Genomic DNA, 15,847 nt, shown 5'->3' with positions numbered 1-15,847 from the left:
TGTCAATGTTTATTGTTTCCAAATGCCGGCTGAGATCTTTTGGAATGGCACCCATGTGCCGATTACCACACATTTTTTTTATTTTTCTGGAAACTGCCCTGAGTCTCCCCTGGGGAGATAAGACAGGTTGCAAATAAATTATATCATTATTATTATTATAGAGTCAATGAAAACACCTTTGACTGCCTATCTCTCCCGGCAGCCCTACGCAGTCAATTTTAATCATGAATTTTAAACTTTGCATTTTAATCTTTGTTCTGCATATTTCAATATGTATTTTGAAGAAATACATTTCATTATGTTATTCCTGTTTCATTGTATGTTCCTTGCTTTGAGAGATTTTTCTCAACTCCGGAAACTGTTAGGGTTTGAATTGTTTGAGACTTGATGATGAGATATTCAATGAAAAACTAGAGCAGAACGTGCTGCAGGATGTCCCTCCCGCAGAAATAAAGCGATTGCAGTTTAACACACTTTTCCCATGTTTTTTATGATAGAACCAATTAGGAAATGGCATTTATAACCTAGGAACAAAAATCGTGTTGCATAGTGATATCACAGGGGAACTTCCCAAAAGATGGCTGCACTGGAACCGGGATTTCGGCGCTGCTCTGGGTCCCATATACTCGAGTATATACGGTACTTACTAATTCAGGGAATGCCTGTAATATGTTTCCTCGTGTGTGTTCCCTCTTTCCCTCCTCTTTGTCCTCATAGGCACCATGCGCTTGGTGCGGCGGCACGTTTTCCCACTGGATTCGGCGGCCGGGCAAGGCGTTGTGTGGGAGTGGCAGAACGACGAAGGCGGCTGGTTCCCGTACGAGATGAATGTCTGCGTCCACCTGGAGCAAGCCTTCGCCTTCAAGAGCCCCCAGGTGGACCTTGGTCCTTTTGGATACAACTATGGGATTGACTTTGCTTCGCTCACCCAGACCAACAAAGTGACCGGCTACCAACGGCGCATCCGGAGGCGCCTGGACTCACCCTACCCGATGGCCACGACTGCGGGACTGCCTCCTGTTCCTCTTGCTCCTCCGCCTCATGCAGGACCGCCGTGTTCATGCCAGCAGTGCCTGCCCAACAGCGGGCCTGGGCCAATCGCCACCCGATACCGGCACTCCATGCTCAACCTTCCCGGCCCTTCTGCTGGGAGTGGACCCCGGCCCTTTGCTGGGATGCAGGGGGTCGCTGGCAGGACCGCGGGGCTGGGCCATTCTCCGGTGGGCTTTGTCCCTTACAGCAAACCCATCCTTTGTGGAGCTCGGTCGATGCCGAAGCTGAGCGTTCACAGTTTGGGGGCGGCACCGCAACCACCTGCAGTTGGTGGACCGAATCCACTGCATGGCGCACCCAAAGCGGTCAGGTATGCTATATTTGGGGGGCAAGGGGGAATCCCGTTTTCATCTTCCTATCCATTATAGCAGGGGTCCCCAAACTAAGGCCTGGGGGCCACATATGGCCCATCGAAGCCATTTATCCGGCCCCCATGACGGCGGCTCCGTCCTCCACCTTTCCCGCCTCCTCCCTCACCTGTTGCGTGCCTTCCAAAGCTTTGCATGTTTATAATGGTATTTTAATTATTATTTAATTAATAATTTATTTAGGGGTGCTTTGCCAGTGCTTTTGGTGCACAAAGGCAAAAGGGGTTGGACTAAATGACCCAAGGGGTCTTTTCCAACCCTCTTTATTATTCTTCTTCTTATTATTATTGACACAAAGACACAGTATAACACAGCAAATGATATATATATATATATATATACACACACACACACACACACACACACTGTGTTTCCCTGAAAATAAGACCGTGTCTTATATTAATTTTTGCTCCCAAATATGCTCTAGGTCTTATTTTCGGGGGATGTCTTATTGTTCCATAAAGAAGAATTCACATTTATTGTTGAACAAAAAAATTGAACATTTATTATATACTCTATAGTAGTTGTCATCACAAACCAGCATAACCAGACAAACTGAATCCTATCAAGAATTTCTTGTTACTACCATTATTTCCATGTACAACACTCTATGGTATGTACATTTACCGATCCTGCATGCTCTGGTGTTCTGTTCGGCGGGCATGCTTTCAAACACAAACTTTGCTAGGTCTTACTTTTGGGGGGGAGGCCTTATATTTAGCAATTTAGCAAAACCTCTACTAGGTCTTATTTTCTGGGGATGTCTTATTTTAGGGGAAACAGGGTATGCTGGATTTCATATCACAAAATCACAAGTTGAACATTCCCTGGCGTTTAGGACTCTGTGATGTATGATGATGATGATGATGATGATGATGATTAACAACATTGAGGTTGGGTGGCCATCTGTCAAGGGTGCTTTGCTTGTGCTTTTGGTGCACAAAGGCAGAAGGGGGTTGGACAAGATGGCCCAAGGTGTCTCTTCCAACCCTCTTTATTATTTTTATTATGATTATGGTTATTATTAACATTGCTGTATTTGTTCCTGTTTTGTTTGTTTTTTTCCTTCAAAATAAGATGTGTGCAGTATGCATAGCAATTTGTTTATAGTTTGATGGAGTCCCTGCCATCAGCCGCAGAAAGAACGGTGGTTTCAACGCCCAGAGACAGTCCCTGGGCGGCGGCTGCCTTTTCCCTATGGCATAATAGCCTCCCGTCGGAAGCGTGGTAATTACCTCCGTCTCGAGCTTGCATACTTGCGGCTTGTCAAAATCCCTCAAGTACACAATTAGAGGAAACTGGAGGAGGCAGCCGTGGCCGTCCCTTTGCCCAGATTGGAACCTTCCTTCCTGCGCTTCCCAATCCCCACTTTGTTGACATTGTTTTTCCTTTTGTCTCCTCAGCATCCCAAAGCTCCCCGTCAGCATGTCCAGGCCCAGCAAAGTGAGCCAGGCCCTTTCAGGTAACGTTACATCTGCCATTTCCTATCTTTTTTCTCCCAGATTCCTCAAGTTGATACCGTATATACTCGAAGATAAGCCGAGTTTTTCAGCCCTTATTTATGAGCTGAAAAAGCCTCCCCCGGCTTATAATTGGGTCAAGATCAAGCCAGCAGCAGAGCCTGGAGGCCGTTGCTTGCAATATATGATATATTTATCTCTCATTTTACCCTCCCTTATCAGTGTTTACTTTTCCAAAGCCTCCCTCGCATTTAACCAAGGGAATATTTTGAAAAGGGAAAGAAGCCCTTGTAAGTCAGGAAGAATATATCTATATACCCATTAATCTTATAGAAGCATTTTTCCCTTAAATATTTGTTAATCTCTGCTACAGATATATAGGCATTTCACCCTGTAAGCCTTTGCAATCCCTCTATGTACCTTTATATTTGTATCTATATCTGTCTATCTATATACATTAATTTTATATATGATTTCCCCCCTCATATGTTTGCAAGTCTTTGCAAATCCTATAAACATTATATATCTAGAGATTTCAATGTACCTGTATATCTGTGTGTGTATACATTATTTTATATATAAATTTTTGCCTCATGATTGCTAGTCTATGCAAATCCCATACAGATATTATTATCTATATAGAGAGAGGTCTAGATAGCTATATATGAATATAGATATGTAGGGCTTGCAAATATTGCAGGGGAAATGCAGACATACACACATAGAGATTTCTCGATAGATATAAACAAATATATAGGGCTTGCAAATATTACTGGAGGGAAATGCACACACATATATATATAGAGGATTTGCAAACATTTCAGGGAGAAATGCATATGTGAAATTAGTATATATAATTATCGATCTATATCTAGCTCTGCATTGTTTATATAAGCACTGAATGTTTGCATGTTACTATGTTGGAAGCCGGCCTGAGTCCCCAGTGGGATATAGGGCAGGGTACAAATGAAGTTTTTATTATTATTATTATTGTTGTTATTATTATTATTATTATTATTATTATTATTATTATTATTATTATGTTATTGTTAATACCATATTGTTTTTGTTGACCCTACTTTTCCACTTACAGAGCTAGTTTACTGTTTTTCTTTGAAATATGGTAAATATTGAAAAACTTTTAATCTACTGATACCTCAATATAATTTCATTAGAATCTATTTTCATTTTGAAATTTACCAGTAGCTACTGCATTTTCCACCCTCGGCTTACACTCGAGTCAATAAGTTTCCCCACTTTTTTGTGGTAAATTAGGTGCCTCGGCTTATATTAGGGTCGGCTTATACTCGAGTATATATGATATGTAGGTCCATCTCCTTATCTATATCTCTCTCACCTTGCAAAGCCCTAAAGTGTGAGCTGCAACACATACAGAACAGAGCACAGACAGATCTAGAAATTCGTAGAGATGTTTTCTCAGTAAAAATAAATACGTTTGCGGTTTTTCACTTCCATGGGAGCCAAAGCAAATGTGGAGGACTGGCTGTCTATGGACATAGACATGGTCTTCAATAGGTTATTCTTTCTGAAAGAGAATATTCCATAACCCATTTCTTTTCCTCCCTGGGGAAAAAAATATATCGATTTTGTCCTCATTTTCTTTGGGGTGCTTCCCTCTCCCTGAATTGCTTCCGTGCGTTTGCTTGGTGTTTCTCTCGCTCTGTGTGTGTTCATTTGGTCCTTCTGGAATCGGGGTCTGGGGTGTTGGTTGCTTTGATTTTTCGGTTTGGTTTCCGCAGCGACGACGGTATGACGCCCGTGTTCTCCCCTCCTTCTCCCTCGCATGCCCGCCTCCTCCTCCTCCTCTCCCTCTAGGCATGATGGCCTTTCTGATGTCCATCCCGGGACTTCCGGTGCAGCTCGTCCAAGCCCAAAGAGGCTCTCGGAAGCGCCCCGCCGTTGTTAAGGGAGGCAAAGGTAGCTCTGCTTGCCTGGACCCCCTGCCAGACACTGTCGCCTCCTTGCTGCTTTCCTCCTCTTCCTTTGCCTTGGCTGAGAAGGACCCTAGATGCTTAGAAGAGCTCCCCAAAGGCCATTCAGTCCAACCCCTTCTACCATAAAGGGAGGCACCATCAAAGACCCTCCAGACAGATGGCCATCCAGCCGCTGCTTTAAAACCTCCACCACATTCTCAGGAAGTCTGTATTACACTAGAGCTGGGAGGGAACCCAAAAGGCCTCTGAGTCCCCTCAGGGAGATAGGGCAGGTTATAAATAAAGAATTATTATTATTATTATTATTGACACAAAGACATAGTATGACATCAAACGAGATCTATATGCTGGATTTTGTATTATTATTATTATTATTATTATTATTATTATTAGTGACACAAAGACATAGTATGACACAGCAAACGAGATCTATATGCTGGATTTCGCATTGTTATTATTATTATTATTATTATTGACACAAACATAGTATGACACAGCAAACGAGATCTATATGCTGGATTTCGTATTATTATTATTAGTGACACAAAGACATAGTATGACACAGCAAACAAGATCTATATGCTGGATTTCGTATTGTTATTATTAGTGACACAAAGACATAGTATGACACAGCAAACGAGATCTATATGCTGGATTTCGTATTATTATTATTAGTGATACAAAGACATAGTATGACACAGCAAACGAGATCTATATGCTGGATTTCGTATTATTATTATTAGTGACACAAAGACATAGTATGACACAGCAAACAAGATCTATATGCTGGATTTCGTATTGTTATTATTAGTGACACAAAGACATAGTATGACACAGCAAACGAGATCTATATGCTGGATTTCGTATTATTATTATTAGTGATACAAAGACATAGTATGACACAGCAAACGAGATCTATATGCTGGATTTCGTATTATTATTATTAGTGACACAAAGACATAGTATGACACAGCAAATGAGATCTATATTCTGGATTTTGCATTACTATTATTAGTGACACAAAGACATAGTATGACACAGCAAACAAGATCTATATGGTGGATATAGATCTTCGTTTAGCTTGGGAAAATTAATAATATTATTATTATTAGTGACACAAAGACATAGTATGACACAGCAAATGGGATCTATATGCTGGATTTCGTATTATTATTAGTGACACAAAGACATAGTATGACACAGCAAACGAGATCTATATGCTGGATTTCGTATTGTTATTAGTGACACAAAGACATAGTATGACACAGCAAATGAGATCTATATTCTGGATTTTGCATTATTATTATTAGTGACACAAAGACATAGTAGGACACAGCAAACGAAATCTATATGCTGGATTTTGTATTATTATTATTATTATTATTATTCTGTGACACAAAGACATAGTAGGACACAGCAAACGAAATCTATATGCTGGATTTCGTATTATTATTATTAGTGACACAAAGACATAGTATGACACAGCAAACGAGATCTATATACTGGATTTATTACTACTATTATTATTATTATTGACACAAAGACATAGTATGACACAGCTGGATGCTGGATTTTGCATTATTATTAGTGACACAAAGACATAGTATGACACAGCAAATGAGATCTATATGCTGGATTTTGCATTATTATTATTATTATTATTATTAGTGACACAAAGACATAGTAGGACACAGCAAACGAGATCTATATACTGGATTTTGCATTATTATTATTATTAGTGACACAAAGACATAGTACGACACAGCAAACGAGATCTATATGCTGGATTTATTATTATTATTATTATTATTAGCGACACAAAGACATAGTATGACACAGCAAATGAGATGCTGAATTTATTATTATTATTATTATTATTATTATTATTATTATCCAGTCTTGAACCGCAAAACAATACTGCATTTCTTCCATTGTAGGACACTACTGAGTCACACTCTCTCAACCTAAGAGTAAGGCAAACATCAGGACAGTCTTGCCAGGAACATATATACATGACTCTTACAAATAGCGACCCTTCACATGAATAGGGTGGGGAGCCTTCTGTAGCCTTTCCTGCTGTTTCGGACTCCCATTGGCCTCTCCAACGTGTTCTCTTTTTTCTCCCGAAGTTACTTCCCTTTCTGTCTGTTCCCTCTTCGTTTAGCTTGGGAAAAGTTCTAGGTGACGGCTCCGAATGCGACTTTTGCTGGATTAACTTTCTCGCCACTGCTAACCTTTTCTTCCCAATTTGCCGCTGTGGCTTCCTCCTTGGATGACGGCTTGACATACATTGACCGGTCTCTCGCTCTCCTTTCTCCATTTCCCAGCTGTTGCCCTCAGCCCCGAAGACGTGGTCAAGAAATATGTGCAGGAGCTGAAGCCGCCTCCCGCCGACGAGGTACGTTCCCACGGCTGCATCTCCCATATGTAGCCTCCTCTGGATGCATCTTTTCCACACTGTCAAATAAATGCAGTTTGATCCCACTTTGAACTGTAATAGAGTCCTGGGAGTTGTAGTTTGGGCAGGGAAGACCAAAGGTCTTGAAAAACAACCATCTTCTAGGATCATTGAGCCTTGGCAGTTCAAGTAGGGTCAAGTTGCATTAGGGAAGGGTGAATAACCCTGTGTCTATGTCCCTGTTCAGAAAACTTCACTTTCTGTCAATGGACACTGTATATACTCGAGTATAAGCCAGGTTTTTCAGCCCTTTTTTGGTTGGCTTATATTCGAGTCGGCTTATACTTGAGTATATATGGTACATTTATTATTTTCCAACAAAGGGTATAATGTTCAAGGAGTAAATAACGGACATAAAGAGACAACCAAGTCCATATTATTCTTGGAGCTGTGTGAAATCTTGGGCCAATGTCAGTCGTAGTAAAGAAATTCAGCCTCCAAGATAACAGCTTCTAGATTCAAAGAAATTCTTCCTATGATATGCAACTCCAAGACTGGTACACAACAAGGTCTCCCGGGTTGTTTCCCTTGTTTCGTTGTCACTTCTTCGGATGTTATGCCTGTCTTTATCTTATTATGCTTTAGAACGCTAGATAAAGGAGTGAAACAACATACAAACAATAGATATATGAAACTCCCCAAATTAACATTGCTAAGGAAAAGTTTAACAAATGATAAACAACACGCTTCTCTACTTACATTCTTGTTAGTAGCTTTGCCTCTCTTTTGAGTGGAGTTCTATAATGAGCAAATGAAAGAGTTCCAGGATGCCTCTTAAGTAAGGCTACATGCTATAGAAAATAAGTGTAATCTATTCTGTTGTTTAACCCCTGAGGAAATAGTGTTTGTAGTTTGAAAATCCAAAAAGACTCTCTTTGTAGAAGACATCTTTTTTATATGCATTTGGTCTGGGCAATACTTTTCCCAAGGTGCAAAATTTAAAGCTATGGTACGCATGGGCTTTTTCATTACAGTGTATATACAATGAGGAGTCAGTGGACCCATTCCTTTTGCGAGAACGATGTTCATTTATTCTGGTTTTAAGGGGTCTGGTGGTCATTCCAATGTATAACAATTCACAGGGGCATTGTATTAAATAAACCACATTAGAAGAACATGTTGTCAAATGTTGTAATATTGCTGTTAAGTGTTGGATGAGAGGCCTCTCCTGAAGATCTTAAATCACGTGATGGGTCATAGTGGGAGACATGTTTGCAACTCCAAATGAATGACCGTGTCGCAAACAGATGCAGGCCTCAAAAGTGTGTAGCCAACAAGGTACATTTGGGAAGCTCTGCCCTAGCCCCTGCTCTGCACCAAAGTCCCCTTCCCGCCTTGCTTCCCCAGGACTGCATCATCTGTATGGAGAAACTGAGCGCTCCGTCGGGATATAGCGACTCCTGCGAGAGCCAATGCCTACAGCCGGAGAGCGTTGGGAGGCTGGACCGCTGCGGCCACACTTTCCACCTGCTCTGCGTTCTGGCCATGTACACCAGCGGCAACAAGGTATGTCTCCCTCACCAGTCCCCTCTGGGGTTTCCCACCGCCTGAGAGCCCTTGGTAGGGACCCCCAAAGGCCATCCAGCCCGACCCCATTCTACCAGGCAGGAAGACGCCATCCGATCCCTCCCGACAGATGACCATCCAGTCTCTACTTAAAGACTTTTAAAGAATACCAGAATTCGAAGAGAATGGCCAGGGCCATCAGTCCAACCCTATTCTGCCCAGTTGTGTTGTCGAAGGCTTTCATTGCTGGAGTCACTGGGTTGCTGTGAGTTTTCTGGGCTGTATGGCCATGTTCCAGAAGCATTCTCTCCTGGCGTTTCGCCCAGATCTGTGGCAGGCATCTGAGGTTGTATTTGAGAACACAAAAATGCTGGACCTCGCCAATAACCACCATGTCAGATGTGGCGAAACGCCAGGAGAGAATGCTTCTGGGACATGGCCATACAGCCCAGAAAACTCACAGCAACCCAAAAGTACAGTTGTTAATGGTTGATCCTGAATGGCTTTTATGTAATTAAGTAATTTATATGTGTTTAATGCTTTTTTAATGCTTGTATAAGGTATTCTTATTGATTATTGTTAATGGTTTTAAATGTGTTGTTAATCACTGTTTTTAATTCTATGTTTTTAAGAAGTGTTTTTTAATTTTCTGGTTATGTGTAAATGCTACTTTTTTAATTTTCTGGTTATGTGTAAGTGCATGTTATTGTTTGTTGATGTATTGTATATTGTTATTGTTTTTGTATCTGACATTTCTGTGAGCCGCCCCGAGTCCCCTTCGGGGGAGATGGAGGCGGGATACAAATAAACATTATTATTATTATTATTACAGTAGAGTCTCACTTATCCAAGCCTCGCTTATCCAAGTTTCTGGATAATCCAAGCCATTTTTGTAGTCAATGTTTTCAATATATCGTGATATTTTGGTGCTAAATTTGTAAATACAGTAATTACGACATAACGCTACTGCGTATTGAACTACTTTTTCTGTCAAATTTGTTGTATAACATGGTGTTTTGGTGCTTAATTTGTAAAATCATAACATAATTTGATGTTTAATAGGCTTTTCCTTAATCCCTTCTTATTATCTAAGATATTCGCTTATCCAAGCTTCTGCCGGCCCATTTAGCTTGGATAAGTGAGACTCTACTGTATTATTATTATTATTATTATTAATTTTTACTGATTTGTTTGGCATTGAATCTTGCCAGGTGTTGTACGCTGCCTTGAGTCCTTTCAGGTGAGAAATGTTGCAAATAAGTAAATAAATAAATATTATGTCAGTTGGCCTGGCCTCTCTCCTTCAAGGATTGTTTGAGCAAATGTAAAATGCCCTGATAGAAGATTTGGAGGCAACAGGGAAGGACACACAACTGACTTGGAAACAGTTGATGTGAAACATGATCTAGGAGTCTTAATGGACCGTAAGCTGAGTCCAAGAGTGTGATGCAGCAGCGAAAAAGGCCAATGCAGTTCCAAGGTATTAAATATAGGATTCTATTAAAAGCTCAAGCCTTTGGAAAGAACTTTTGTTTCTCAGTCTAGAAAGCTGCCCTCCTCCTTTTCTCGGTGTTGACGATGCCGCGTGCCTTTGTTTCTCCTTTTCCCAGGATGGCAGCCTGCAGTGCCCGTCCTGCAAGACCATCTACGGGGAGAAGACGGGCACGCAGCCCAGCGGGAAGATGGCCGTCTCCATCCTCCCAGAATCCCTCCCGGGGCACGAGGACTGCGGCTCCCTCGAAATCATGTACCTGATCCACAAGGGCATACAGGTGAGGACGTTCAGGTGCCAAAGGTAGGATGGGTATTAAGTAAATGGGTTCCTGGTTACACACCAAACTGATATATACCCATAAGTACAGTGAAATGCACTAGTAAATGGTCAATAAATGGGTATAAAATACAAATTTATATTGAATGAAATACAATGAGTACAAAAGTTACAATTGTAGTGTTAATGCTCATCATTAATTCATCAAAATGAATGTATAACTAAACAATGCTTGCTCTGTACATAAGTTTTCACTTGTGAAATCAATCATTTGAACTGAAGAGCATGTGGAACCCACAACCGGTTTTGACTCTTAGCCTTCTTCAGCTGAGTTTATCTGAGAAAATTATAATGAATTAACAGGAGTGTATAATATATCCACATACATATAGTTTTAAATCTGATATAAGTACTCACAATTGTACATTCACATGAAACACACTTTACTTTCCTCTCTCAAGTTTGTATTTTTTCATAAGTGGGTTCTAAACAAAAGGAACAAACAGTGGCTATAACTCAATCAAAAGTTTTTGCGTTTCAATTTAAAAAGTTTATATGCATATCCATATACTCACAGTGTCTGTGAATGTATGTACAGTAGAGTCTCACTTATCCAACACTCGCTTATCCAACGTTCTGGATTATCCAACACATTTTTGTAGTCAATGTTTTCAATATATCATGATATTTTGGTGCTAAATTCGTAAATACAGTAATTACTACATAGCATTAATGTGTAATGAACTACTTTTTCTGTCAAATTTGTTGTATAACATGATGTTTTGGGGCTTAATTTGTAAAATCATAACCTATTTTGATGTTTAATAGGCTTTTTCTTAATCTCTCCTTATTATCCAACATATTCACTTATCCAACATTCTGCCGGCCCGTTTATGTTGGATAAGTGAGACTCTACTGTACTCACAATTGTACATTCACATGAAACACACTTTACTTTCCTCTCTCAAGTTTGTATTTTTTCATAAGTGGGTTCTAAACAAAAGGAACAAACAGTGGCTATAACTCAAATCAAAAGTTTTTGGGTTTTAATTTAAAAAGTTTATATGCATATTCATATACTCACACTGTCTGTGAATGTATGTATTTCTATGATACTCTGCTGACTCTTTGTTGATTCTTATATTTTATACCTGTTTATTGACCATTTACTAGTGCATACAGCTGTACTTAAAGGTAGGATGGGGGCATCGCAAAACCAAGAGAAGGGCTCTGGTTCCATTCCCAAGTCACGTAGGAGTCTGGAGAAAGTCTGGAAGAACTCTCCAGATAACAACTCCCAACAAAGGATTCCCCAGACAGGAAGCAGCCAGGCTTTGAAGCTGCAAAGCTACACATTCCAGCATACAGACCAGGGATAATTAGTCTGACAAGAGGGTTTTCTGCCGTTTCAGGGTCCGGAACATCCCAACCCGGGGCTGCCATTCACCGCCAGGGGCTTCCCTCGCTACTGTTACCTCCCGGACAATGAGAAAGGACGGAAGGTATGGATATAGACTAGCTTGGGTACCCAGCGTTGCCCAAGTTATTTGAAAAAGCACATTTACATTGAAGAAGATGAGAATCATGATTTGATCAGAGCTGGACAGTCTTATCTTAAATTTGAGCTTTATGTAAATATTCAAAAACATTTAAACCTACTGATGCCTCAATTCATATAATTTTGTTGTTATCTGTTTTTATTTCTGAAATTTACCACCCTCGGCTTATACTGGAGTCAATGTTTTCCCAGTTTTTTTGTGGTAAAATTAGGTGCCTTGGCTTATATTCGGGTCAGCTTATACTCAAGTATATACGGTAATATAATATTATATATTAAACGTAATGTTACTAATATTGCCATATAATTTTTTTTCGCGTCAGGAGCGACTTGAGAAACCGCAAGTTGCTTCTGGTGTGAAAGAATTGGCTATCTGCAAGGACGTTGCCCAGGGGACGTTGCCCGGATGTTTTGATATATTTACCATCCTTGTGGGAGGCTTCTCTCATGTCCCCGCATAAATACAATAATTACTACATAGCATTACTGTATATTGAACTACTTTTTCTGTCAAATTTGTTGTATAACATGATGTTTTGGTGCTTAATTTGTAAAATCATACCCTAATTTGATGTTTAATAGGCTTTTCCTTAATTTCTCCTTATTATCCAACATATTTGCTTATCCAACGTTCTGCCGGCCTGTTTACGTTGGATAAGTGAGACTACTGTATATAATATATTGTATATACTTATTGATAATAATATAATGTAATACAATATTATACTAATCTATATATATAAAATGATAAAGTTGTTTGCGCAGTGACTATAACAACAAAACTAAACATCCCAGAAATACGAAATTTGGCAACACAATGCAAAAGGCTTGCCTCCAGGTTACAACAACACAACCACACCACAAAACCACAATCCAGACCCACAAAACTCACAACAACGCATCATGCGATAACAACACAACTAAACGCCCCAGAAATACAAAACTTGGCAACACAATGCAAAAGCCTTGCCTCCCAGTTGTAACAACACAACCACACCACAAAACCACACAGGACCCACAAAACTCACAACAACGCATCATGACTATAACAACACAACTAAACGCCCCAGAAATACGAAACTTGACAACACAACGCAAAAGCCTTGCCTCCCGGTTGTAACAACACAACCACAGCACAAAACCACAATCCGGACCCATAAAACTCACAACAACGCATCGTGACTATAACAACACAACTAAACGCCCCAGAAATATGAAACATGGCACACAACTAAACGCCCCAGAAATACAAAACTTGGCAAAACAATGCAAAAGCCTTGCCTCCCATTTGTAACAACACAACCACACCACAAAACCACAATCCGGACCCACAAAACTCACAACAATGCATCATGACTATAACAACACAACTAAACGCCCCAGAAATACGAAACTTGGCAACACAACACAAAAGCATTCCCTCCCAATTGTAACAACACAACCACACCACAAAACCACAATCCGGACCCACAAAACTCACAACAGTGCATCGTGACTATATCAACACAACTAAACGCCCCAGAAATACAAAACTTGGCAACACAACACAAAAGCCTTGCCTCTCAGTTGTAACAACACAACCACACCACAAAACCACAATCCGGACCCACAAAACTCACAACAACGCATTGTGACTATAACAAATACAAAATTTGACAACACAACTCATCCACCTCCCCAATCCCTACATTCACACTTGGCCTCCAAAAAAACAATTACAATAATAACAATGACAACAACAACAACAATAAGAACAAACACCATCACAGGCAAGAAACAGCCCTAGGCACTGAGGCTGAGAGGCCAGTCAGTGCTACACTGGGCCTCCAAAAAACAATACAGTAGCATCTAACTTATCCAACCTTCATGACCACTACAACAACAATAATAATAAACACCTACACAGGCAAAACAAAAAAAAGACTATTGTACCACAATAAAAATATAAACCGCACTCAGCAGAATCAGACATTACAATTAACAACAAACAAAAGACAACAGGGATCTCAAGCAATTATCAATCAACACAAAAATTGAACAAGGTAACAGACTTCAAATACTACTACTAATGTGAGTATAAAGAAGGTGGAGCTCACAGCATAAATACAACCTAATGTAGACTGACCAGCACCACCAGACTAACCCACAGCAACGCATGGCCGGGCACAGCTAGTCTATATATATAAAAGAGTGATGGCATCACGGCGACCGACAAAACAACAAAACTACAGGCCCCCCAACCTCGAAATTTGACAACACAACTCCTCATCCACGCCTCTACGTTCATATAACAAAAATAAAAATAAAGTCCTAATTAGAGAGGAATAATTGTTTTTATCCAATGGCTGCCAGTAGAAGGCTAAGCTCCGCCCACTTGGTCTCCTAGCAACCCACTCAGCCCAGGGGACAGGCAGAGTTAGGCCTCACTTAGGCCTCTTCCACATTGCCTATAAAATACAGATTATCTGATTTGAACTGGATTATATGGCAGTGTAGACTCAAGGCCCTTCCACACAGCTATGTAACCCATTTATAATCTCATATTATCTGCTTTCAACTGGATTATCTTGACTCCACACTGCCATATAATCCACTTCAGTGTGCAGTCGGACACAACTGGACTTAATGTCAGGAGAAAACCTTTGCCCTTGACCTTAACTACCACCAATTCCTCAATACTTTATTTCCCATACCACCAGACTTCGCCACAGCAACGCGTGGCCAGGCACAGCTAGTAATAATATAATACAATATTATATATTAAATGTACAGTAGAATCTCACTTATCCAACATAAACGGGCCGGCAGAATGTTGGATAAGCGAATATGTTGGATAATAAGGAGAGATTAAGGAAAAGCCTATTAAACATCAAATTAGGTTATGATTTTACAAATTAAGCACCAAAACATCATGTTATACAACAAATTGGACAGAAAAAGTAGTTCAATACGTAGTAATGCTATGTAGTAATTACTGTATTTACAAATTTAGCACCAAAATATCACGATGTATTGAAAACATTGTCTACAAAAATGCGTTGGATAATCCAGAACGTTGGATAAGCGAGTGTTGGATAAGTGAGACTCTACTGTATATATAATATACATTTACAGATGATTCTATGGATTCTATGATTCTATGTAATATTACTAATAATATTACCATATAATGATTTAGAACAATATAGTAATTTAATGCTTATATTGTGCTAGGCTAATAATATATTGTATGATCATTTGATTTGTAAGCCGCTCTTGAGTCCCCTCCAGCGTGAGAAGAGCGGGATATAAATGTAGTAAAGAAATAATAAATAAATATCTTCCCTCGTAGGTGCTGGCATTGCTGAAGCTGGCCTGGCGGAGACGGCTGATCTTCACGGTGGGGACCTCCAGCACGACAGGCGAGAGCAATACCGTGGTCTGGAATGAGATCCACCACAAGACGGAGATGAACTCCAACCTCTCGGGCCACGGATACCCGGACCCCAACTACCTGGACAATGTGCTGGCCGAACTGGCCGCTCAGGGCGTCACGGAAGACGGCTTGAGACCCTGAGACAAAGCGGGCAAGAATGGCTTTGGATTCCTCGCCCGCCACGCCTCTGGTTGCCTTAAACCCTTTTGCCCCGTTCCTCCCGAGCAATAGAAGGTTTACACATGCAGATCTGTAAATACCCACCCACCACGTTTCTTTCATTGTATAAAGCAAACAAAAGAG

The 15,847-nt window shown here is 40.4% G+C and overlaps 1 protein-coding gene across 2 annotated transcripts in view; it reads left to right on the top strand.

The window, feature by feature from the left end:
• Positions 1-15,847, top strand: part of dtx2 (deltex E3 ubiquitin ligase 2) — a 19,125-nt gene extending 3,278 nt beyond the window's left edge. The window contains exons 3-10 of one of the 2 annotated variants that reach the window (XM_008123394.3): positions 718-1,363; positions 2,825-2,883; positions 4,718-4,819; positions 7,164-7,234; positions 8,642-8,800; positions 10,411-10,572; positions 11,984-12,073; positions 15,461-15,847. In XM_008123394.3, the coding sequence (XP_008121601.3) occupies positions 718-1,363; positions 2,825-2,883; positions 4,718-4,819; positions 7,164-7,234; positions 8,642-8,800; positions 10,411-10,572; positions 11,984-12,073; positions 15,461-15,685 (1,514 nt within the window). In that variant the 3' untranslated portion in view covers positions 15,686-15,847. The remainder of the gene's footprint in view (positions 1-717; positions 1,364-2,824; positions 2,884-4,717; positions 4,820-7,163; positions 7,235-8,641; positions 8,801-10,410; positions 10,573-11,983; positions 12,074-15,460) is intronic. The other variant, XM_062959342.1, reaches the window with a different exon arrangement.

The sequence above is a fragment of the Anolis carolinensis genome, unplaced genomic scaffold (assembly GCF_035594765.1).
Source record: "Anolis carolinensis isolate JA03-04 unplaced genomic scaffold, rAnoCar3.1.pri scaffold_7, whole genome shotgun sequence".
NCBI classification, from domain to species: Eukaryota; Metazoa; Chordata; class Lepidosauria; order Squamata; family Dactyloidae; genus Anolis; species Anolis carolinensis.
This window is presented reverse-complemented; position numbering and strand designations above follow the sequence as displayed.